Below are 26,105 nucleotides of genomic sequence, written 5' to 3'. Positions count from 1 at the left end.
TTACACAGATGCTAGTCGAACCAGCTCCGACACCTTCACCGTATCTATTCTCTACATGTCAAAACAACATAACGGCATCCTTTAAAACCTTCTCGGCATGCGTGACAGAGGCTGCAGCCATCGCCTTGGCCATTCAGGACGCCGGGCGCCAAACCAATTCAGCTGTCGTATTATCCGACTCACAAGCGGCTTGCCATCTGTTTCTAAATGGGATGGTACCCCAGTCAATAATCAAAATTTGAGGCAATCAACTAGAAGGGCACCACACTATGATATGGTGTTCGGCACACGAGGGACTGGCAGGGAACGCTACGGCAGACCGTATTGCTCAAGGATTAAATGTCCAAGCAACGGCACGGCCCAGCGACAACCTTCCACCGAATTCTTGTGACATCCTCATACAGCAAAGACGGGAGCGGAGACGTTTTGGACATCTTCACTCGAATTTAAACAGCCAACAGGAGAGAGACTGGCATCGTATTCACACGAATACATACCCCAACCTGCACCACCTACACAGAATACACCCACTGACGAGTGCTCGTGGTGCACAGACACACCCACTAAAACGCATCGCATGGGAGTGCCCCAAGAGGCCTCCACACATTGACAGCCCCATAATACACAAAAATCCACTAATGAGGAATAGGCAGTGGGAGGTATGGCTTGCCAACGATGGCCGGGAGAGCAGACTTTGCCCTTCTGGACCAAGCCCAGCGAGCCGCTCGTGCCAGTGGGGCTCTGCAATGGGGGCCCCAACCAGAGTGCATTATTTGGTTTATTTTCATTAAAGTGTTTACTCACTCACTCGTCGAAGGCTCCAGTGTAATCGCAGGTGCCGCTTGGCTTCCAGAAAGTACTACACAATTTGCGTCGCGCATACTATCAGATTACAAAATAATTGCAAACGATGACAATCGAAACAAGCATAAACGAGAACAAACCAAACACGCGCGAGTGAGAGCTGACGCAAGCAGATGATAGTACGAAATGAGCAGTCCAGCTGGGACCAGATACGAGAACACATCGAGCTGTCAGGCGGGTCCGCATGAACCAGTCAACCGTGCACATGTCACAAGTTGCCGCTCTCATTGGTCTCCGCCATTCGGGGCTCGCATCTTTCACCTGCCGCTCCGCGTTCGCAGCTCACATCTTTCATCTTTGGCTGATGTGCTCGTTCGCTCGGTCACGCTGCCGCCGCTGCTCGCTGCAGGAACGGGCCATTAAAGGGCCCCTCATCAGGCCACATAGCAAATTTTGGTTATACGGTGAAAGTTGTTACGTGCCCCATAGCGAGCGTTCTGCCGCACGAATTTTACAAATTGGCTCATTAATAGCTGAGATAATATTTCAGTGCCACTAACCCATGATATCAGGAGGCAAGTGCCACTGCCAAGAGAGATGCTCTCTCCAGTTGCCCCGTCTAGCCTTGGCAAGCGAAATTCCTTCACTGCATTCTCCCATACCAGAACTCGAGGATCGCAAGACGCATATGTCAAGGGCCCCCCCTTTATTTTTTATTCAATTATATGAACATTGCAAGTGCATTTATGCCGTCGGTGTCTGTGTTGCCGCGAGATTTCGTATAGGGCAATAACACCGTCGCCAGGTACCCTAGGCTGTATGTGCGAGTAAAAGTGTGCGAGGGGAGCTGATGATGGCAGCTTAATTTCGCCCATGCGAAAGGGACGACAGCAAAGACAAGGAGGCGCGCCGTCTTCTTTCGCGCACGAGGCACCAAATGTTGCGAAGTGCTGGGGGGGGGGGGCGCATTCTCTTTTGTTCTCTCCTGCTGCAACTGCGCGTGTGGCCATATCTTTAGAGCAATTTGCATTGGAGGCATAGGTACGTCGGCAGCTCGTAGCTTTGTGCGTGCTGTGTGTCTTCGGCACTTGCTTTGCGTTGAAGCAATGGCACGAATGTCACTTCGCTCGCTGCTGCTGCCGCGTTTCCTCACGCCAGCATTTTGATAGCGAGTGTCCGCAGTCATCGAGTGTGATGTGTTCGTGTTCGCTGTGTGCGCTGACACCATGCTTATTAATTTAGTTAGCAAGCGAATGTATACAAGTTGATACGGCCTATAAAAGTACTCTCCTTACTTCGTATGGCTGTCTGCTAATTTGCTATCGCAATCGATGCTTTGCCTTTCGTGCAAAACTGTGTCTTTTCTTTTCTTTTCGGAATGCTTTCCTTCCGCGCAACATGCATGGTTAACGTTTTGGTCAAGTGCCAGAAATGGTCTTACGGTCTTCGACGACACGAAGGCCTGGTGAGGAGCAACCATGCATCCCTATGCACATGCTTTTCCCAATACCTTATCTATGTGTGGAATTTTTGGCTCTGATAATCCCTCGTCAGCAGTTATGGTTAACACGATGCAGAATGAAGTAGAGACGCACCATGAGTGGGGCCACAATCTTCTGTACATTGGAGATAGGGTCGCCATGAACTCCCCTCCCGCCTCCTTCGAACCGCCCTAGCCCTTGCGTTGCTTTCACATTCTAGTTTCCCCTTTCATTTATGTCACTCTTTTGAAGCCCACCTCCTGAAACTTTTTGTTCTGCGGGAAAGGGGGGGGGCGGTATTTCGACTCCCCTGCACTGGTTACGTCAGTGCCTCGCGTGCTTTCTGTCGCTGTCATAAAACTGCTTCGCCCTTCGATCAAGACTGTTATAAAAAAAAAACAACTCACCCTTTTACTCTGTGAAGAAGGATGACCAGCAAAGCTGCGTACACTGCACCTCTGCCGCGGGTCGACCCAGCATTGCATTATCTTAGGGATTGGCCCACATATGGGGAGTTTTGTGGTACGGACACGATCCTGGGGCATCTAGCCCTTAACAGCTGCGCTTTAAAATTGGTTACATCTTTCTGTTTCTTAATTACTTAATTAAATAATGACGACGACGAAAGTGGGAGCAGTGGCACAATCGAGCGCGTTCGCGTGGTAGCGCTGAGGGATTCTAACGAGCCAGCTGTCGAAGGAGACGACGCTGGAGCCAATCCTGATGATGATAGTTTTGTGTCTACACATGGACGCAATCCTGGGGGATCTAGCCCTTCACAGCTTCGCTGTAAAATCCAGAGCCCTTCTGCTCATTGCAAAGCCAGGTCAGACCCCCAGCCTAAACAACCTCCAACCAATCTCGCTCACTTCGTGCATGGGAAAGGTTGCGGAACATGTCATTCGTAACCGAATATCTAGGTAGATTGAGGAACGCGAACTCTTCCCCTACAACATGGTGGGATTAATTTTCGCCTGTCCCCGTCAACTCAGGATGTCATGAAACTCATTAAACACCACGTCATCGATAAGGACACCCAAGACGTCAGGGGTATCCTAGCGCTGGATCTCGAAAAGGCCTTCGATAACATTTCGCATAGACACGTCCTCGATTCAGTTTGGGACATGGGCCTTGGGTTTAAGTTCCACAGGTTCATCGGTTCGTTCCTTCGGTGCAGGCGCACCATTCTCAAGGTGGGCAAGGTAAAGTCTGATCCCTTCGAGCTGGGGGCGAGGGGCACCCCTCAGGGATTGGTCATCTCGCCGCATCTCTTCAATGTCGACATGCGCGGCCTCTCTGCGTGTCTCACCGAGGTGGACGGCGTTAATCACGCTCTTTACGCCGACGACATCCTGGTGTGGTGCGACGGCGGCAGGGAAAGCAGAGTCAAGGAATCACTAGAGCTAGCTAGAATCACTAGCTGCACGAGGAATTCTTGGAGGGCAAGGAGCTCCGGCCGGCTCTCCCTGTCACAGTCCGAACTTTTGTATCGACCGACAAGGAGGGGGCGCATCCCCAAAGGGCAGATCCCTCTTGGGAAAGTCGACATCTCCATTCGCACGGCCATCGGGCAGGTCATCTCCAGGGTAGAGGTCATCTTTATACTCGGTATGCTGATCGAAGCAAACAGTAGTAACGGACAAACGGTCGCTTGTATCGCCACCAAAACGGACAACATGGTGAGACTTATCACTAGGGTCCCGCAACAGTCGCGGAGGGGCTGGGGGAGGACAATTAACCTCCTTAGGTTGTGCCACGCCTTCGTAACGAGTCACGTCGCGTACGTGGCCACCGCGCATCGCTGGCATGAATACGAAAGGGCAAAGCTTGAAGCGCTGATGCGCAAGAGCATCAAAAAGGTGCTCGGCATCCCCATGGGCACGAGCATGAGAAGCTCATGCAGCTGGTAGTCCACAACACCCTCGACGAGGTTGTCGAGGCGCAGCAGAAGACCCAGGTTGTCAGGCTCTCTTCCTCGCCTACGGTAGTCTACCTGCGGCCGGGGAGGCGGATCCTGGAGGTGCTGGATTGCAACCCCACTGCCGTCAGGGAAATGCGGTACGCGCTCGACGCGGGAGGCTATCACAGTCTCGCCGTGCCCGCACAACGTGCACCCGCAACACAATATAGGCAGATGCCGGGCCAGGGCGGCCGCACTTCTCGGATCCGTCGCCGGCGATCCACGGTCGGTCGTCTTCGTCGACGCCGCCCAATACGGATCGCCCGACCGGTTCGTGGCGGCCGTGGTAGATCCAGGGGGCAACCTTTCGCCGCGCCGGTGCGGGGCTCGTCCCTGGCACTGGCGGAACAGGTCGCGGTAGCCCTCTGGGACGGGAGCAGACAGTAGGTATACACGTATTCTCGGTCGCCGGTCAGGGCCTTCGCCACGGGTTCGGTCTCGAGGGAGGCGGCCGCTCTGCTTTGCAGCAGCCGCGTCGCCCCCCACGTCATCACTTGGTTCCCGGTCCACATGGGGCCTCGGGTCTCCCCCCCCCTTCGTTCTCAACGCCAACGAGCTGGCCCGCGCCCGTGCGCGCGAACTCGCCCACCGCGCCGGGGAAACGCCGTACGCGGGGCTCCACAAGGACTCCCTCCACACGTTCAACGAGATTACAAAGCACTATCAGCTCGGCAGGAGGGTCTAACCCCCGCCCCACGCCAAGCTCTCCAGGCCTCAGTCTTCCACTCTTCGCATGCTGCAGACCGGGTCCTATCCCAGGCTAGCCAGGGTCAGCAGGTACGCGGACTCGTTCGAGCCCGATTGTCCGGATTGCGGAGATCCGTTCGGCACTTTAGAACATATGCATGCTCTGGCGGTGTCCCTCGTTACGGGACCATGATCACCTCACCACGGAAGGAGAGTGGGAGGAGGCGCTCAAGAGCTCGAACCTCGCCGCTCAGCTACGGCCCGTCCAGAGGGCCCGTGGCGCGGCGGTCAGGCACGGCCTGCCCGTCCCGACGTGGGAGCGGCCGGCAGCGGCTCCTCCTTTCGGAGTCGCTCCTCGGGAGCTAAATAAAGTTCGGTGCCTGCCTGCCTTCTGCTTTGTGAAGATGGAAGATCAGCGAAGCTGTTTAGCGCACGACATATATAGAGGTGACCCAGAATATTGAACAAAGGCACGAAGATATTTGTCCTAATCTGTGGTCATCGTGACGATACAGGTACGCACATACATTCGAGTATCACCTCGTTATTGTGTCCGTCACATATAAGACAATGAATATGGCTCATAGCCCCCTAAACGCGGCCTCCCTATTACGACGATAGAAGTGAAATTCTCCGCTGGAATGATGAGCGGCAACTTAGCCAGCTGTGGGAGACGACGCAGGCCCTCTGCATATATGGCGCAGATGTGTTACTGATCTAATTGAATTCTTCAAAATAAAGTACGTCAGAAAAATCGTAACGTACGACCTAAGCACAACCTAGAGACATGATAGCGTCGGAGTTTAATTCGAATATACTAGAAAAAATAAATATGTTACACGGAAACGAACACAAACCGCTCCTCCGAGCTACGCAGCCCGTTCGGTTCCTTGCAACACCATCGCGCTCACCTGCGCGCGTCCGCAAGAAAGCTGCGGTTGCCGGCAAGCGTCACAAGGAATCAGGGATCTTTGAAATCGCGTTCCACTCTGAAGGGACCTCCAAATTTTCTAACACTACTTCTTGAAAAATTTGTGGAAAACATTTTTTTTTTCAGGAACACCTGTTCGTACGTATATATATATATATATATATATATATATATATATATATATATATATATATATATATATATATATATATATTTATATATACCCTTGTGCCGGGACCTCTTTGGGTCCCACGTGTGACAAGGGTACTTCAACGGCGCGTTATACAGGTCCCCGAGCCCACAGGGGTATGTGCCATTGAGCTTGGACCCTTTCTGCACTATCACCAGGATCGGCCCGCACGAGGCCGTGTCTGCTGTGCCCGGGGCACAGCAGACGAAAGGTGCCCGAAATGTCTACGTTCACCCATGACGTCACGTCCGCTATAACCCATGATGTCACATTCGCTCATTTCCATGGCGGCCGTCTTACGGAGGCGGCTGCGCTGCGAAACGGTCCGTATTCCGTGCCCACTTAGAGCGTGAGTAATTCATCTTTCCACGCTATATGCGTGTAATAAAGGATTGGGGCTGTGAGCAGTTTGATGCGTTACCATTAGGTACCTTGTGCGCATATTTTGCCTCATGGCCGCGTCAAATTGCAGCCGGCATGTGGAATGGGCCGTGGCATCATATGGAGCTGCTCATGTGAGTGGTATTGCCTCCGTCAGGATCGTCAGTGCGTGCACAGAACCATTCAGTAGTCTGATTCAGGGGAGGGTACGCGTAAGAACGAGGACGTAAGAAAACACTGGCATGACGAGCTATTCCGTCAGATCGCGTTGCATCGCGCTTTTTTTCTAGGACCATCTCGCTCGAGCGAGAGGATCTTAGAACAGCATTACTACTGCTTTTTTACAGCTTTGCTGCGGCTCATTTAATCATCACCTGCATTCTTTTAATAATACAAATGACATCGCTGCGCGGAAGAGCGTCTCTTGAAGTTTCCAAACAAGAGCCAATGCCGCCGTGCCTGCTGCATACACGCTTACCTTTCCTAGCGCACCTAAGACGCTGCACTAGCTCTGCTACTGCGTGATACAGGGTCACTGTGATAATAAAATTAAAAAGAACAAACGAAATTAATGCAGAAAATGTCAAACGTTGCCAAGCGTGATAAACGGACCTGCCTCGCTAGATGAGTTGAAGAAATCGGCGTCCTGAAGTCAGCTTCGCCGCAGTAGACTAGTGTTACGCGGTGTGAAGCATGTCAGAACTGAAGAGTGACCGCTTTCACCGACATATATGTGTTCCTTAATGATGTACTTGTGGAGCTGCCGTCTCCTATTACATTACGCGCGCCGAGGCGCCTAAGTGTACAGGCCGACCTTCAGCGCTATTTTTTTCGGACGTGGCTGTGATTCTTTGAACCGTTGGTTTGTCGACCTCGTAAGCCAGTTAATGTTTACACGGCCATTTTTTTCTGAACTGTTGATTTCTTCCATAATAGCTACGTAATTTCGTAGTTTCCTGTTCAACTGCTTTGGTCATATGCGAGTCAAGGTGTTCTCTGTAGCCGAGCGCAGTTTTCGAAAGCGAAACGACGCTTTTGCATCAGCATATAGTGCCGTCGCCCATTTACAACACAGTCAATGTCATCTTGTATGTCACTGGGAAACCGCCGAACGCAGGGAACTCACTCGCATGCGGGGAACTGCATAACTAGCCACTGGATTAGCGTGCCTCTTGGGAAGCTGCTTTGCATCAAAGGCCAGGTACCCTTGCTATGATTCACCGCAAAACATGTATGTCTAACTGCTTAACATATTTGTATTGCGTTGAAGCTAACCTTATGGAACCGAATTTCGCAACGCTTTTTAGACACCTGCATCTCTACCAGCCACTACCAAACGCTTGTCGGTACGTTTCTTGGCAAAGGTCCAGCTAAATCTCCCCTGTTGGAAGTGGGGGGGGGTCTCACGTATAGGAAAACTGCCAAGGAAAGCAGTTGCCCTGATGAAGACACGCTCCCCTGTCGAAACATTTGCACCAGCCTGTTCGACCACCGTTATCACCGCAACATATTTGTGTGTTGCGGTGAAGCATGCCAATATTGGGAAAGATTTACGTGAATCTGGAATGTATGGTTTCTGTCAGTGACGAACCTAATGTTCTACTCTCAACAAAGCAGATTTTCGTGGCAGGTTGCATGATGTCTTGAGAACTTTTGTTGGCTAAAGCCATACATGCCAGGTTAGCTCTTGTCACATTAATACGCTTTACCGCAATACACAAGAGGCCGCGCTGCAGGACACGCCCGCCGTAGTTAGCCAAAACCTTACGTGACCGTTCACTGCAAAACACCTCCTGTATTGCGGTGAATCGTAATAAAGCACATTTGTCAGTTTAGAATGTAAAGACCCTTGCCCTTCACTTTTGTAACATTATGACTCAGTTTAATGAGAACATGTATTCACTGCTAAAAACATCCACATTGAAATAGAGATATGAACACTCATGGCAGCCTGTGTGATGTTTTATCCCTTTACTTTTCTGTGTACCTGTCACACTGCCATTATTAAATTTTCCTGTACTTTGTAAGGTGCTGACGTACATAACATTACATCACAAGGAGCCACTGTGTAATTAGTGTTCAAGGACCAGTGTGATGGCTTTTCTCAAGAAAGGTTTGGGTTATGTTGTTGTGAAGGTTTTTTTTAGAGAGGTGGCTTTCTGAGAAGAAATCAGATGTCAGGAAATAGACCTCAATGGCACAGTAATCTTGGCTGCCTTTTGCTCAAACGTGCCCAAGACATAATTGAGTGATTTGCACTTGCAACTGGACAGCAGCCTTAGCTTGGGAGACCAGTGATATGGTATATTTTATCAAACTAGGTGACACATAGCATTACCAGTCTGAATAGAGACCTGTTTAAATGTTTGTCACCTTTAACACCTAGATTTTCGACCATGAATTCAGAAAAATCTGTAACACATTTAGAACCTAGATTTTAAATGCTGTATAAGTTGGCTTCTTGTTCACTGCAGCTGTGCTCGGCTTCTGTCCAAACGGGAGAGCACTTCTGCACAGCTTATTAGGGAACATTATTATTTACATACCTTCTTTTTATTTATCTCGCCTACAATCACAATCAAATGTTTATAGCACATGAATGTGCTGTGCATGAATCTTAACTTACAATGCCATGTTCAACAGCACAATGCATGTAGCTTGTGTTGGTCCATTCAAGCTAAGCATTGCTACAGCCTTTAACTGTAGGTATCATGGTATGAGAGCAGAGAAATGGATATGCAAAGACAGTTGGGCACATTGAGACAACATCTTTGTTGTGTGTGAAAAGGTGACAGATACACAATATGGGGAGAACGCATGCACTTTCATATTTTCTCGCGCTCAAAAAAAGCCGGAGGAATAAGGTTTCTTCACTGTGCCATCACGGAATCAGGGTGTAGACGAGCCGTATGTAAAAATACTGAAAGATATCTATAGCGGCTCCACAGCCACCATAGTCCTCCATAAAGCAAGCAACAAAATCCCAATAAAGAAAGGCGTCAGGCAGGGAGATACGATCTCTCCGATGCTATTCACAGCGTGTTTACAGGAGGTATTCAGAGACCTGGATTGGGAAGAATTGGGGATAAAAGTTAATGGAGAATACCTTAGTAACTTGCGATTCGCTGATGATATTGCCTTGCTTAGTAACTCAGGGGACCAATTGCAATGCATGCTCACTGACCTGGAGAGGCAAAGCAGAAGAGTGGGTCTAAAAATTAATCTGCAGAAAACTAAAGTAATGTTTAACAGTCTCGGAAGAGAACAGCAATTTACAATAGGCAGCGAGACACTGGAAGTCGTAAGGGAATACACTTACTTAGGGCAGGTAGTGACGGCGGATCCGTATCATGAGACGGAAATAATCAGAAGAATAAGAATGGGCTGGGGTGTGTTTGGCAGGCATTCTCAGATCATGAACAGCAGGTTGCCATTACCCCTCAAGAGAAAAGTATATAATAGCTGTGTCTTACCAGTACTCACCTACGGTGCAGAAACCTGGAGGCTTACGAAAAGAGTTCTACTCAAATTGAGGACGACGCAACGAGCTATGGAAAGAAGAATGATAGGTGTAACGTTAAGGGATAAGAAAAGAGCAGATTGGGTGAGGGAACAAACGCGAGTTAATGACATCTTAGTTGAAATCAAGAAAAAGAAATGGGCATGGGCAGGACATGTAATGAGGAGGGAAGATAACCGATGGTCATTAAGGGTTACGGACTGGATCCCAAGGGAAGGGAAGCGTAGCAGGGGGCGGCAGAAAGTTAGGTGGGTGGATGAGATTAAGAAGTTTGCAGGGACGGCATGGCCACAATTAGTACATGACCGGGGTTGTTGGAGAAGTATGGGAGAGGCCTTTGCCCTGCAGTGGGCGTAACCAGGCTGATGATGACTGTGCCATAGAAACTATATGTTTGCTCTCAAAGGTAATTCTGATTCATTGGATATGTTCCTGTGCTGTGTTTATTTTCTTGAGTGTGCTTTAGTTTTTGCACGTGAATGTTTCAAACTCGTTTTTATTTTCACAGACTGAACATCCCACGTCTTGGTTTGACTTCCTGGTACAGGATACTTGCACTTAGCATGGAGTGATGAAGCAGAGCAGTGTACTTTTATTAAATGTGCAGATTTTAGCAGTATAACAGCCGTTCATTAAAAAAACGTGTGCTGAAAATAAAGTATACTTACCCACATTCCTTGTTGTCTATTTATTTATTTATTAATACTGTCAACCCTCGTAGAGGGTCATAACAGAGAGGACAATACAATTACATAAATCAAATATAGACAATGTCAATGTACGTAAAGTTGCTTAACACTTGTCAATTCACAGTGAATAAGATGTTCACTTGAATGCTGTTCAGCACACTTCTGATATTCATCAAAATGCGTACAATGAATATCAAGTCGCACATATCACTTGGCACTTTAAAACTAAATCGAAAACTTTCATAAATATGCCTCAGCAGCATTTTCAAAGTCGGCGACATCTTTTAGGCTAACAATAGCGTTTGGCAATTGGTTCCACATTTCTATCGCATCCAGGAAAAATGAGTATCGATATGTATCACTGTTGGTATGGTCCGGCTTTATGATGTAGTCGTGGTTAGTTCATGGGTATCTTTTGCCTGGAGCATGTAGATATTTGAGCTTATCAATCTAAAGTTGATCCTGCATTATTTGATAAAGCACCTTCAGCCTATATTTTTTCCTACGTACCTCAAGAAGATAGAAGTTGCAACGCTGTAACATAAGCGTGACCGATTCCTTCCTTCGGTATGTCGAACAAATAAAATGTGCCGCCAGACTCTGTATCCTTTCCAACTTCCTCTAAAGCATCACTTGATGGGGACTCCAAACAACGGCTGAATATTCTAGTATCATCCTAATGAAGGCGGTGTATGCAATAAGTTTTACATTACGTGATGCATGTTCCAGTTTTTTTCTCAGAAAATATAACTTTTGATAGGCAGTCATGCAGACGTTATCTATATGTTGGTTCCATGTCAATTTTGCTCGTATTCCTGTATTCTCATCAGCAAAACCACTTATATGGGGAACTGATCATGATAAGTGCTCATGAGCATAACAGCCTTGAACCCTACTCATGCACTGGTAAAATGTATAGATGCAGTGAATTTGAAACAGAAGGCAAAATAGCAAACATGATGCAGTAGTTGTCAGACAATTATGTCAGCAATTTTTGCATAAAACAATTTACTTAGAGCATACTAGCACTACAAAGCACTCATCTTTCTTGTTAGGCATACATTACCACAAGCGCTTTAAATGTGGTCACAAGAGAGATGCTGGCTTTAATGAGGGACTATAGAGGTTAAAGGCAGCCATGAAAATGTATTAAGAAATAATGCAATGCATAGCATTTACTCAGTTCAGAGAGCTTCCAAAGTTGCCATAAGGCCTTGATAGCTGTGGATGAGGGAACAGTTGTAGTCCAATTGGAGTATGAGAAATGAACATTAAGATCGAAACAAGTAACCACTCGTAATGCAATTAAAAAATCTTGCTATACCTTTAAAAAGACAGTGAAATGAAATTAGTGTGACAATTTCCTTTTCCTTTTACTTCATTTAGGTTCAACATACTTATTTTAGTAACACAAGAAAAGCAGAGGCGTGAAGCACATAAGGAAGATGCTAGTCTGTGTTTATATTCTGCCTTCTCTAAATTCAAAGTTCAGTAAAGTTAACTTAGAAAGCTACAGTGAAGCCATTGCGTCTGCCTGTATGGTGCATAACAGCAGCAATCGCCAGCCTAACTGCTTGGGTTTACAGTGCCTTATTTGTATTGTATACCTTTTAAGTGCTGATATTGGAAGATTGATTAAGGTGGCCAACATGCTGAACCAGTAGTTTACTGAGTAAAATACATGGAGAAAGGTGGAAAGATAGGACAGAGCACAGGGGATGTATTCTGTGTCCACCTAGCAGAAATGTCCATTTCATCCACTGCTGAAGTTGTGATTGGCTGGGCTGGGGTATGCATGAGAAGGAGAGATGCTCCCCCAGCTAATTCAGCAGAAGAGGATATGGAAATGTCCACAAGATGAATACTTACAAAGCTATTTAATAAAGTACTTCTGTAACCAACATGCCTGCTATGCCATCCTTGCTTTCAATGTCTGTCTTAGTAAAAGTGTGAAAGAACCAGGTTTGTGCATGAAAAGTCTTCCTGAGGGTGTGTGCCTTGAAGCCCGTAGTGGTAATCACAGGAAACGGGGGTGGATCCAGAGTAGCACCAAAGGGCAAGCCTTCATCGAAACAAAGATGGAGGGAAGTGACTGCATGCTCAAACTTGTCAGCTCACAAGTTTGCCAAGACCAAGTGATGTCAGAAGCTGATGAAGCCTACATGGTTAATGTATAACCGCTTAGGCCAAAATTATTTAGATACTTTTTATGAGGACTACGTATTTACTGGAAATCTCAAAATAATTATGTTAGTGCAGAATACCTTCCACTAGGTGTGACGTCCTTGAAAGAATGAAAATGTTTGAGTTGTACTTGTGTGGTGCATGAAGTTACTTTTAAAAAAAAAACTCAACAATGGAAACAAAATGCAAAGAGTAGTATTCTAAATAAATTGCCACCTCTTTAGGGCTAGATGAATTCAAATAATAATAATAATAAGCAAATGAAGATCGGGCATACAAGATAGATGCTTCGGCTCCCACTTGAAAGCCTTGTTCGCAAAGATTGTGAACAAAGCTCCAGTTGAACCAGTTCTTATTTTTCATTTTTATGGTTAGCATCTAATTTTAAACTACTTACCGTGCCTCTTTTGACCAAACCAGACAGGCTGCTGTCAAACTCTTCACTACTTCAATGCAAATAATTGGAGGTTGGCAAATACATTTTTCTAATAGGAATAGTAGGTAACGAATAGTCAAACACTGATGAATACAGTTACAGCAGGCATATTTATCTTGGAATTAAGCACCCTGCTTATATTGTCTAGTAAAAAAAGGACAGCTATCAAGGAAGATTAGGATTATTTTTAAGCAAAAGCAATTATACCTCATATACTTGAAGCAGATGTAGTGCTTCTCAAGAATCACGTCCAAACTGCACACACTAAAACATTAGGCTGGGATATTCAAAAAGACAAGTACATGTTTTGCTCGCCAAGTGACTTTTAATGTGCTCAATTATATAAAGTGTGCTATTGTATGATTAATGTAATTTGCTAATGTAAAGAAAGAACAAGCCAAGATCTCTTGCTTCATATATATGCACTGAATCAAGAAAGTAATTAAGGAAGAAGAACACCAGAAATAAACACAAATATTTGTGTGCTTTCTGGCATAAAATAATTCTCATGTAAGCCACATAACATGCTTTCCAAAGCATCCCCTACCTTAACTTACAGCTGCATCACATGAAGGCACTTTCTAAGAACACACATGTTTCATGATCATTCACTGTGTTAGTGACTCTCACTGAACTAGACTGAGAACATATCTGGGCATTACATTCAATAGCTGATGTAAAGTGAAAAAGACTGCTGCTTGTAGGTATGAATGAACCAAGTGAATAAGAAATATAAGTTCTCAAACTTCTAGTAGTAAGTGTGGCAGCACTTAATAAGAACATATTGCAACTAAAAATTGCAACACATGATGAAATAACTGAGACAGCTAGGGAGAGTTTAATAGACCAATAAACAGGAAACTGCAAATTCCCATCTTTTTTTAATGCTTTCCTTGACATGTAGTCACCTCATAAGTATGACTTCCCTTAATGCTCGAACCTCTGCCTTAATTTCATAATTCCCCATTCTCGCTGCTTTGCTCATGCTGATTAACATCTAGCACAAAGGTTAGGCAAAAGTAGCTGAGCATGTGCAAGTGTTGTGAGGCAAGCTGCCCACATCTGGTAGCCGCATGCCAATTTCTCAGAGTAGATGAAAGGGAAGCCTTGAGGGTAAACCATAGAGAAGACGGATACCTTGGTTCAATGATAACTGAAAACACCAACATGGAAAATTTGGACAGCCCACAGAATCAGCGTAATTGACATAGTTTGGAAAAACTGAAAAGATGCATTATGATATTTACGTTACACAGGTTCCAGTCAAGTTGAAGATTTTCACTGTCTAATAAACTTATAAGACAATACATGACCAGCAATACTGTATGGAACCTAACAATTTTAATAAAGTCACCTAGAAGTCAGGATGGAGAAGTGACTGAATTGAGGATGCTAAAATGGATGAGGTGGAGGCAGATTGTGAAGACAGGTCTTAAAAAATTAACATTCAATACACACTTAAGTTGGCAAAGATTGGACTCAATGTTCAAGAAGAAGTTGACTAAGATAATTGATTGGTATACATACATGCGAGAGCAGCAACAATACAGCAGAGATAACTGTCATGCAAGAGGAAAGGATGTCAGTCTAAAAATTAACATTTGATCAGAAGAATGGTTATGCATGGGCTCAGGCTCACGTACAATTCTGTATGGTACGCATGATGTCAGAGCTGCATCGCATAAGGAACTGTGTCCTTACATGCCTCGATTATGAAATGATGTGGGCCAAGAGTGGCATCAAGAGGGGGCCTCCTCCAACAGGAGAACGGTAGGGAAATGGGGCGAGAGAGATTTTCTACGCAACAGATACAGAGTCATATGAGTCATAGTCATAGAAACCATGACCCAAGGAGCTGCACAACAAGGTATATAAATTCAAATCTCTATGCAGTTAAGCCTCAGTATAACGAAATTCTCGATATAGCGAAGTATTTAACTTTTCATAACCTCTTCTCCATAGGACACCATGCATTTAGAGCCTATATAAAGAAGTGTGTTTGTGTGCAATTTCAATATAACGAAATTTCGCTTCTGCCGCAGAGGAGTGCCAAGACAATCAATGGTAACTTCCGCGGACGCAGATAGTCAAATGATTGAATTACAAGCGGCTGCTTGCAAACGCACCTCTCAAACTGCGTGCGGCGCGACAAGAACAGCTTGGAGCCGCATCATGTTCCGTATAAATTAAGTCCAAGTGCGATCAGATCCTATCGCGCCCCGCGCACTTGTGCTTTAGGTGCGAGTGAAAGAGTGCGAGGGTGAGACAAGAAAGATGGTGACTTCGTAAGTGCGGCTTTCCCACGCGAGCAATGGCAAAGTGGGGAAGGAAAGCGAGCTCGCGGTAACGCGATCAAGCGCGCGCGTGGGGGCGGAGTGGGGGAGTAAGTTGGCGCGCGTCTTGGCCATGACTGCGAGTGGCTCCGCAGGCTATGCATCCGCGCACCCTGCTCTAGAGGTAATCTGCTGCGTGTGGAAAGAGCGGGCATGCCAAGACGGCGTGGCATCATGTAAGCTGTTTTCCCGCACGTTTAGTATTGAAAGTTGCGCAATCTCGAGTTTTGATGACCCGTTGGAACGAGAAGCAGACGAAGCATTCGCTCCCAGTTGCCGGCGCTTTTCATGAGAGCGTCGTCGCAGTGCGACCGGGCGACGCTTTGGGGGCGGAGTGCACGCGAAAGCATATGGCGTCACCTAATTCGTACGTACCGCTGATGTGACGATATCAACGTGGCATGAAACCGTATCATTCATCGCTGACTCCTATATTCGTCAAAATAAAATGTTTTCTCATTCAAACTTGCTTTTTTTTATTGCCCAATAATTCGGAAAATTGCATGGCCCCTTCCCGTGCAACAAAAATCGATCGGCGACTGTACTCATTTACATAACAGACCGAATTTCAATAGAAGGAAATTTCTATATAACGAAGCGAATTGCCGATTTTACCTACTTTGTTATATCAAAGTTTAAGTGTATAACGAAATGTCCTGTTCTCTACACGGGGGCGGCAATGTGGGCTTGTTCGTTGATCATCATGGAACAGCATGTAGTGTAGCGCAGCAAAAACAAGAACACAAGAAGAAATGAAACACAGACACAAGCGCCTAATTATGTCTGTGTTTTGCTTTTTCTTGTGTCCTTGTTTTCGTTGCATTATACTACATGACATTCAATACTTTCACTGTCACATTCATGAGCACTGAAAACCTAGAATCAACTAATATCTTGCCTGATTTGCCATAATTAAAAAGAAAAATGTGGGTATAGTAGGTCTAATTGAGTTCTGATGATTTTAGTATCACTGACATATAGCTTTTAAGAATGTTTAATCGTTTCTTCTGTTAAGGCAGAGTACATGCTCAACTGCTACAATAAGTGTGAACGTAGGCAAAAACGACATTTTTGGCTCTTGCATCAATTTTATGGCATGTTGCGTGATCTAATCAAGTGGTTTCAATTTGACGAAGTTCTCGATTTAACTAAATAAAACCTCACATCCCAATAGAATTTATTAACTAGACTTACTGTACTTTATAACCAAAGTACTGTATAACTATAAGCAGCTACAGCCGCCATGAGTGGCGAGCAGAATTGAAATGAAATTGCTTTAGTCGAAACACGCCGAGTGCTGCTGCTAAAGTACGCGCCACATGCATTGGGTGACTGCGGGAACCGTGGTACCACACGCAGTTATTCAAAGCAGCACATAAAAGTGCCGCGGACTCAAATTGGTTAGTAAATGCATTCGGAACCAGTCTTTCGATTACTCAATTGATATATCAGCCACACACTCGCATAGCACGGCCACGTGGCAAACGCGGCCATGCGGACGCTTCACTATGCACGGATCGGCTGGTTGCAATATTGGGGCACTCTATGGGTGCATGTTTAAAGCACAGCGTATTTTGCCTATTGCGTGATCGTTGCGGGTGCTCCATGGCTGAGTGTATTGCATGGTACAGAATTGGCCCCAGTACCAAAAGTACACAGGTAGGGTGGTCCGTGTAGATGAAGCGTGAACGCGAGCTCAACATAACCACGTCGTCAGTATTCTGTAGCGATTATTTATGCAAAAGCGTCAAATGGCTCATTGAGCAAAAAAGCCGGCGTCTGTCGTCTCAGCGAAACAGCACCTCAGATCCCATTGGCTGCGACCACGTCACGAGCGCGCCTCGACGAAACAGAGCGGGTGAAAGGGTACACCTGCTGTCGCTATATAGTGCACCAGGTGTTGCGTGAGGGGAGAGGGCGTCGCCGCGACGCCACGTCATCTTTGCTCTCGCAAGCCGCCGCCCGGTCCGTATCTCCCCCCTCCACTGGGCTTAACTGCTGCGCGTGCCTGCCGGCCTTGGTGGCCACTGCTGTTTCCTGGTCTCTGGTCATGCAGCACATCGGTGGCATGCGGTGTTGGCACCGCAGGCTGCTGCTGCTTGCTAGCTCGGGCCCAATGTAGCTCTAGGGTGCATCACTTGCAGCGTAAAACTCGAAGGACTGCTCAGCAGCGTTCAATTGGGCATTAATGCTTTCGCAATCACAACTCAGATAAGACATGCTTAGCTGTCCTCATATGTTTTTCTTTAGTTGCCAAGTGGACGCATCATTGTTCACCATTCAGTCTTCAATCTGTCGTCATCATTGCATTGTCATTTCAAATTAGTTGTAATATCACGCCGTCGGATGCTGCCGCCTTCACGCTGTGTAGTAAATATGCAGTCGTTGCCAGGCATGCACTCATCATCCCAAAGTCGTTATGCCTCAATCGTGATGACTCTAGAATTGTCATCCCATCGTCGATCATGCCATCGTTGTCACCGCATCAGCATCATACTGTTGTCGGCATTCGACAGATCCATTACACAGATTAGCATTACCTTTTCAGCTTCTAGAACAGAATGCACGTGGTGATCTACCGCAGTAATATTATGAGAGACACTTGGGCGGAACAATTGCTGGCCTCAATTGCCAAGCCTCCCTGTAACATCATTTATTTCAATCTCCATAATAATCCTAAATTGTGTCACAAAACTTCTACAACAAATGTCAACATGGTTTCCATAAGACCTTGTCCCTCATGAAAAACACAACTATATTGTCATGTTCACTAACTTGATCTCCTCCATTGAACTTAGTTCTTGCGTTGAATGGGTGCTTTTAGCGTTTAAAATTCTGCTACTTTGTGCCCCTGCCTCCTTCTCCTGAATAAGCTAACTTAATATTGATCCACATGCAATTACTAAAATTCACTGAATGCTTTCTTCATGACTAAACACAATTTTTATGTTAATAACTCCAATTCACAAATCTGTCTTTTGTCACTTCTGGCATGCCCCAATGCTGAGTGTTTAGGCCCTTGATTTTTCTCATTTTAGATCTCGTAAAGAACTTAACGTAGAAAACTAAACTTTCTGTTGATGACTGTGTGTTTTGTTGTGAAACAACCAAACTCTGGCAGGTCTGTTTCTGTTCAAACAGACTAAACAAATGGCCCATTGAGCAAAAAAGCCAGCGTCTGTTGTCTCAGCGAAATGGAAGCTCAAATCCCATTGGTTGTGACCACATTGCGAGCGTGCCTCTACGGAGCAGAGCGGGTGAAAGGGTACATCTGCCGTCGCCCTAGCGTGCCAGGTGTTGCGTGAGGGGAGAGGGCGCCACCGCAATGCCACGTCATCCTTGCTCTCGGAAGCGGGTGCAAAGTCTATATCTCCCCCCACCACTGGGCTTAGCTGCTGCACGTGCCCAGTGGGGCAATGTCTCCACTAATGTCTCTCCGGAGTGCCATCACTAGTTAAAAACCTAACATCAGTACCCTAGCAAAAAAAACTGATAGAAATTTCTATAGTCTCTTAGGAATATGTATAGGTTGTACGGGTCCTTCTAAGAGTGATATATATTCCTACCTGACCCATAGAACTCTTTACCAGACTGGCAGGCAGCAGATAGATCTCACTGTGCTGCCTACAAGCCCAAATAGCATGATGTACGTATCAGTCTTTTAAACCCAGATAGAGATCATCATATGACATACAGAAATCTGATTGAGGCACTGATAAAGCATGTTAGAAATAGCACACATGCCGGTGCCCACACGCCTGAAGAGACGTTTTTAAAATGAACGGAATATACAACCCTGAATGCATTGCCTGCCACGTGAACAGATTAACAAACACAGTTGGGATATTGGAGTATCAAATAAAAATGAAGTGTATAAACTGTGCAATTATCAAAACTTTTTACAGCTTGTATGCAGATATATTATCCTAAACATGTTTTAACATAAATTAAAGCACACGTTTTCAAAGCACAGCAGCGTTACCTAGCCTTTGAAACTACATTGGGGAAGTTGCATGAGAAAAGTATCAGTCCATCTTTGTAGCAGGTGTGCTCCAGTTCTTTTAATACAAAATTACATTTACAAATTTTGCGAGACGGATGTGCAATATTTAATGCATATCCAAAACAGGATTACTGTCATTATCATCATCATCATCATATTTATGTCCACTGCAGGACGAAAGCCTCTCCCTGCAATCTCTAATTACCCCTGTCCTGCGCCAACCGATTCCAACTAGCACCCGCGAATTTCCTAATTTTGGCGCACCACATAGTCTTCTGCCATCCTCTACTGCACTTCCCTTCTCTTGGTACCCATTCTGTCACCCTAATGGTCCAACGGTTATCTAATCTGCGCATTATATGACATGCCCAGCGCCATTTTTTTCTCTTAATGTCTATTAGAATATCATCTATACCCGTTTGCTCTCTTGTCCAAACTGCTCTCTTTCTGTGTCTTAAAGTTATACTTAGCATTCTTCGTTCCATCCCTCTTTGCACGGCCCTTAACTTGTTCTCAAGCTTCTTTGTCAGTCTCCAAATCTCTGCGCCATATGTCAGCACCCATAAAATGCACTGATTGTATACTTTCCTTTTCAATAATAATGGTAAGCTCCCAGTCAGGAGCTCACAATGTCTGCCGTATGCGATCCAGCCCATTTTTATTCTTCTGTGAATTTCCTTCGCATGGTCAGGGTTTCCTGTGATTAGTTGACCTGGGTAGACGTACACCTTCACAGACTCCAGAGGCTGACTAGTGATCTTGAACTCTTGTTCCTTTGCCTGGTTATTTATCATTATCTTTGTCTTTTGCATATTAATCTTCAGCCCCACTCTTACACTCTCCCTGTTAAGGTCCTCAATCATTTGTTGTAACTCGTCCGCAGTGTTCCTGAATAGAACAATGTCATCGGCAAACCGAATGTTGCTGAGGTGTTCGCCGTCGATCCCTACTCCCAAACCTTCCCAGTTTAATAGCTTGAATACTTCTTCCAAGCACGTAGTGAATAGCACTGCAGAGATTGTGTCTACTTGTCTGACTCCTTTCTTCACAGGTATCTTCCTACTGTTCTAATAAAGTTTATTTACAAAAGCAAAACAAAGCACTTTCAAGACTGTGGATACCAACTGTAGCTCTAACATGTCCGGCTGAGTTTGTGAATACCATAAATTAGACACTACCAACGTGATTTCATTAAAGCTACTTTCTGGGCTAGTTTGTGCTTACTTGATTTGAAAATTATAACAACGCTAATGCATCCATCCACAAAGGAACAAGGACAAGACACAAGCAACATGACTACAAACATGACTAGGGTTTATTTTACACTCCACTATCTAAAGAATAAGCAAGCAACTTTAGCCACATTCAAACAAACACATAAGAGGAAGAACACAGACTGAAGTACCAACTTCGCCATGCCCATTTGTGCTCACAGATGCTGTATAGAACACCAGGTTTAATTGGAATATGCTTTTATAATATTACAACTTCATATGAAGCTATTTTCTCTAGACTATGCATTTTTGCACTCATCCCAAAAGTGTTGTGATATGTGACAGAACACAAGTGAGCTTGTGCAAAAAGAACAAACTGGCATGGCACACTGACAGGAAGCAAGGAAACAGGACAAGCATCGCTATTGGTACAAGATCTACAGCAATATATCAGAACATGACAATACAGCAATATTATTTAAGCAAAAGTGAGTACAGATCTGAGAACTTATTCAAGTAAGAACATGGATTTACCATTATTAAAACCACATTATCATGAACAAAAACAGCTAAACATCAGTGCACACATTGCAAAATCAGAAGACACAATTCTTCACTGGGTGCTAGTTCAACCACCGCACGTCGAAATGTGTAAAAGTAGTTTAACCTGTGTAGCCTTCAGCATGCGAAAGCAAAGAAGACTATCAGAACAGGCTTCATATATAGTGTTTGGAGTCTTTGATTCAAACCGTAATACACTGTTAAAATAAAATTTCAGAGTTTGCTTGTTTCATTCAGAAAAAAGATAGTGTCTTAGTCATGCTGCCACAGTTAACGGATAAACTTGCACCAGCTACATTGAGTCAAAGGAGTAAATAAATTGAGGCAGACAGATGCATGGTGTGAAAATGATGCTGTTGTATCAAGTAGCATAACTGCTCACTTAACATTCAGCTGCTTTCCATGCCTCTGCATACAGACTGAGAAGCTTTACCTCTTCACCATCTGCTAGTGAACCACTGTTTGTTCACTGTGATCACCCACTCAAGGCAGTCACGTGGTTAAGTAGGGCCCTTCGCCACATGTAAGGACACCGACCCGAAACTGTGCATAAGTCCTGTAAAATATTGTCATTTTTTGGCTACTGCAGCTGTTCATCAGCAGCTGCATCACTACTGCCAACATGCAGACCATGCAATTCCCCAAGCACTTAATCAACAAGAGTACAATAATGAAGAGTGGCAAATTGGGCTAGCTGGTTCATTAGGAAAACAACAAGCTAACGCAAGAAAAAATAAACACTCTAGAATTTTGATCGCTCTGGCTTGGTTAATATATTCGAACATCAAAAAGCTGATTATTACAGAATGCCATAAAGTGTGGTGCACTGTTACCAACTGTTGTTTTTTAAAGCTATAACCTGTTATTACCAGACATTCATGTACCATGGCTGAAGACATACTGTTCATCGTTGCCATGTTTTGAGCATGGGAATTAGTCTCTTTCATAAAGGTTTCGTATTGTCCATTCAAAAATATTGTTGTCTATTTCTATAAACACATAAAGGCGCATAACTTCGCTGGGTGTTACGTAAACTAGTGGCTCCTCTCTTCTGACGCAGACTGAAAGGTGCTTTGCATAGAGAATTTCAACAGGAAATAGTTTCTTGCATTTCAGAATTATACAAGAATTCGCTCCAGTAAGAATTCTACAAATGAGAGAAAACGCACCTGAAAAGCTGACAAATGCACTGTTTTTAGTCTTTATAGTTCAAGTGTACTGGAGAGAGTGGAATGTTTGTTGGTTGATGACCATTCGGTAATATTCAGTGACACTTGTTGAGTCACCGCCACGGTTGTGGACTACAGCCTGTTTTTCACTTTCATCCAAGTTCAGGCACAGCTTTCCAGTGCCCAACGAAAGTGTCTGCTGATCAGCTCCCCTCTCCTGTGCACCAAAAAAACTCGCTGCTTCTGGTGAAAGATTTAAACTAGCTTTAGCTGCCTGTAACTTTCGAGCAAGTACATAACATTCCAATATTTGTAAAGGAACATCATTAGCTCTGCTGACCAATTTCACAAGAAGTTCATTTCCGCCTTCAAATACAAATGAAGAATGCGACCAATGAGGTCCTAGTTTAGCCGCACTTTTAGGAAGATGCAGGATTTGGTGTACATTGTATGTCATTGCACCCAATCCAAACAAAGACTGTGCTCTCACAACGAACTCCGAGAGAAGATCAGATGATCTCATTATGGTCATCTGAAGTGACGGTGTCTAGTAGAAGTATATAGACACCCTCCATAAGCAAACTGGAATGTCTGACATACTTATCTGGCAAAAAGCCATGAAGGCATGGTAATGAATAATGAAGAACCCACCACTTCCATTCACTAGCTTTCCAGATTGTGAAGTCTGATAATCTTTGTGGTGTACGTGTGAACCAATTCGGTGGCTTGATTGCCAATAATCTCCTGTTTAAAGAGGCTAAACTTTGTTGTGAACCAATCTAAACATCTTTTCTCTTTTAAATGTGATCACATTTTTATTCTTTTTAAGCTGTTGTATGGTGTATATTTGTTCCAACAATCTTTCCTTTCTGAATCCTGGGCTTCATATTTGATTTATATGTATTGTCTTTTCTGATAATATAAATGCATTATTTCTGACTCATTTTTTGGGCAAAAGAGGAAGCTTGCTTCTCCTTGAAGCACATTACACCTATACAACACACATAGATACTGATAGACTATAGTTCTGGCAAACTAATATGAATACACTATTACACTAATAAAAAGAATACACTAGTAGACTTGTACAAGCAGAATAGCACAGATATGTCCAGAATAGAACTAAAAGTAATTTTATCAGTGTATCAGTTGTATCGTTTCATAATGCAATAGAAAAAAACTGATATAATTTTTATTAGGTTGCCCAATCAGATTTTTTGCTAGTGATCTTTCAGTGTAAATGCATATCAACTTTTTGACTAATGCTAATAACTGAACACATGGCTTTCTTTGCTGCAAGTTTTCTTGGACTCCTGCTTCCCTTAAACTTATACCGTATAATATGCTTGTAAGATCAAAACTGGAGTATGCTTCATTAATCCAGGATACGCCGACAAAAAACACAACTCTCATATTTAGTTGAAGCCATACAAAACCAACCTGTACATTTTATTGTAGCTGCTTATTCCCATACCGCAAGCATATCAACAATTAAAACTTGCCTTAATTGGCCAGGCTTGTCAACAAAAAAACTTACCCATTTATTTCACAAATTCTCAATTGAAACATATGTTATTACCTCCTTGTATCTCATTGAGAATGAACTACAACCTCAAGGTACAGGTGCCAACTTCCCAAACCAATCTTTACTATTCCTGTAAAAGGCAGCCTCAGAACACACACACGCACACACATATATATCAATGAGCTACAAGGAGGTAATAAAAACATGTTTCATTTGAGAATTTGTGAAATAAACAGGTAAGTTTTCTTGTTGCCTAGCCAATCAAGGCAACTTTTAATTGTTGATATGCTTGCGGCATGGGAATAAGCAGCTACAATAAAATGTACAGGTTGGTTTTGTATGGCTTCAACTAAATATGAGAGTTGTGTTTTTTGCCGGTGTATCCCGGATTGATGAAGCATACTCCAGTTTTGATCTTGCAAGCATATTATACAACATAAGTTTAAGGGAAGCAGGAGTCCCAAGAAAACTTGCAGCACAAAAAGCCATGTGTTCAGTTATTAGCATTACTCAAAAAGTTGATATGCATTTGCATTGAAAGATTATTAGTAATATGAATACCTATGTACAAGGTGCTTAATAAGAAGAGTCTTTAATTTTGTAGGTAAATGTGTTAAAAGAACTAGTCATGATGTGAAAATCTCTTCATTTTACTTTTACCACCCCACTTTACCACCATTTTACCTTTACACCCACACACACACACACACACACACACACACACACACACACACACATGTATATATATATATATATATATATATATATATATATATATATATATATATATATATATATATATATATATACCATGGCACCCATTTCGTAACTCTAATGCTCCATACGATAGAAAATATGATAGAAAATTGGACAAGTTGTTGAAGCTTCATGGCAGCTACTGCATGACAGATGCCGACAAAAGTAATAGAATGGGACAGGATACAGCACTATCAAATGAAGTTTATTGAAAGAAAACAACCAATATATAACACACATCACGTGACCAACACCCGGCCCCCTAGCATATGCAGATACATACCAAAACAACCTTCACATCACCGAATGCACATGTTTTGACGGCAACACACATGTCACGGCTGATTAATCAATGTAAAAAAACAATTACTAAGGCACAATGCAACTCAGTGGCTTTACTTAAGATCTAACACGGCAACCTCGCTATCTTGCAGCGAGATGGATGGCTGGCTAACACATAGTGAGCCTTTCTTTCTAATGTGATAAGCCTCCATTAATTCATGTGAGAGCTTTTCACAGTGTGTGAACAGCAGAATAGTACTTTCAAAAACTGGATGACGCCCAATGCTGCAACAATGCACAGAAAGGTGTGGATGCGCAAAAACCCTTAAAAAAACTATGGTGCTTCCTTAGTCGAATGTTTAAGCACCTTCCAGTCTGACTGATATATATTTTGTAGGCTTCAAGAAAAAGGAATCGAATAAACAACATTTCGTGTGCAAGAGACAAACTGTATGCTATATTTCACTTTGCAGTCCTCCCTGCTCAGACACCCGTTGTGAAGAATGTGCTTGTTTATTGCTTCACATATTCCCTTCAGCTTATCTTTAAATGAAAACCCAATCCTCTCCTGGAACTTAGAAGCCACCTTTTTCTGCCTGTGCGACAATTAATAGAGGGGATAATGGCAACTTTGTTCCGCTCTTACTCCTTAAGCTTCTTACACCCTGGTCGCACCTTAAGTTCCTTAATTAACGTGCTTCAAGATAAAAAAACCACTGAAACTGAATAACTTGCCTCATTAAGCCTTGTCACCAGATTCCTTACACTTTCAAGGATAAGGTGAGGATAGCTCTTAGTTGGGGCATCTCTAATTGCGTGAGTGGCAATACTGTACTTAATAAGTTTTGAATGGCTAGACCTATAATCAAGAAGGAGCTTAGAAGTTCTCGACTGATATCCCCAGCATACGTGATCCCACATAAAAGTAAGCCTGACATAAGAAGTTGCAGCACATTTTTTTTTCAGGAACTTCTAAAGTGAAGTTGAAACCTTGCTATT

General features: G+C 44.1%; 1 protein-coding gene across 1 annotated transcript in view; it reads left to right on the top strand.

The window, feature by feature from the left end:
• Hip1 (Huntingtin interacting protein 1) overlaps positions 1-10,627 on the top strand; it is a 127,644-nt gene extending 117,017 nt beyond the window's left edge. Inside the window, exon 33 of the mRNA XM_055067398.2 lies at positions 10,463-10,627. Coding sequence (XP_054923373.1) covers positions 10,463-10,467 — 5 coding nt within the window. The 3' untranslated portion in view covers positions 10,468-10,627. The remainder of the gene's footprint in view (positions 1-10,462) is intronic.
• The last annotated feature ends 15,478 nt before the right edge of the window (positions 10,628-26,105 follow it).

This window comes from Dermacentor andersoni, chromosome 3 (genome assembly GCF_023375885.2).
Source record: "Dermacentor andersoni chromosome 3, qqDerAnde1_hic_scaffold, whole genome shotgun sequence".
NCBI lineage: Eukaryota > Metazoa > Arthropoda > Arachnida > Ixodida > Ixodidae > Dermacentor > Dermacentor andersoni.
This window is presented reverse-complemented; position numbering and strand designations above follow the sequence as displayed.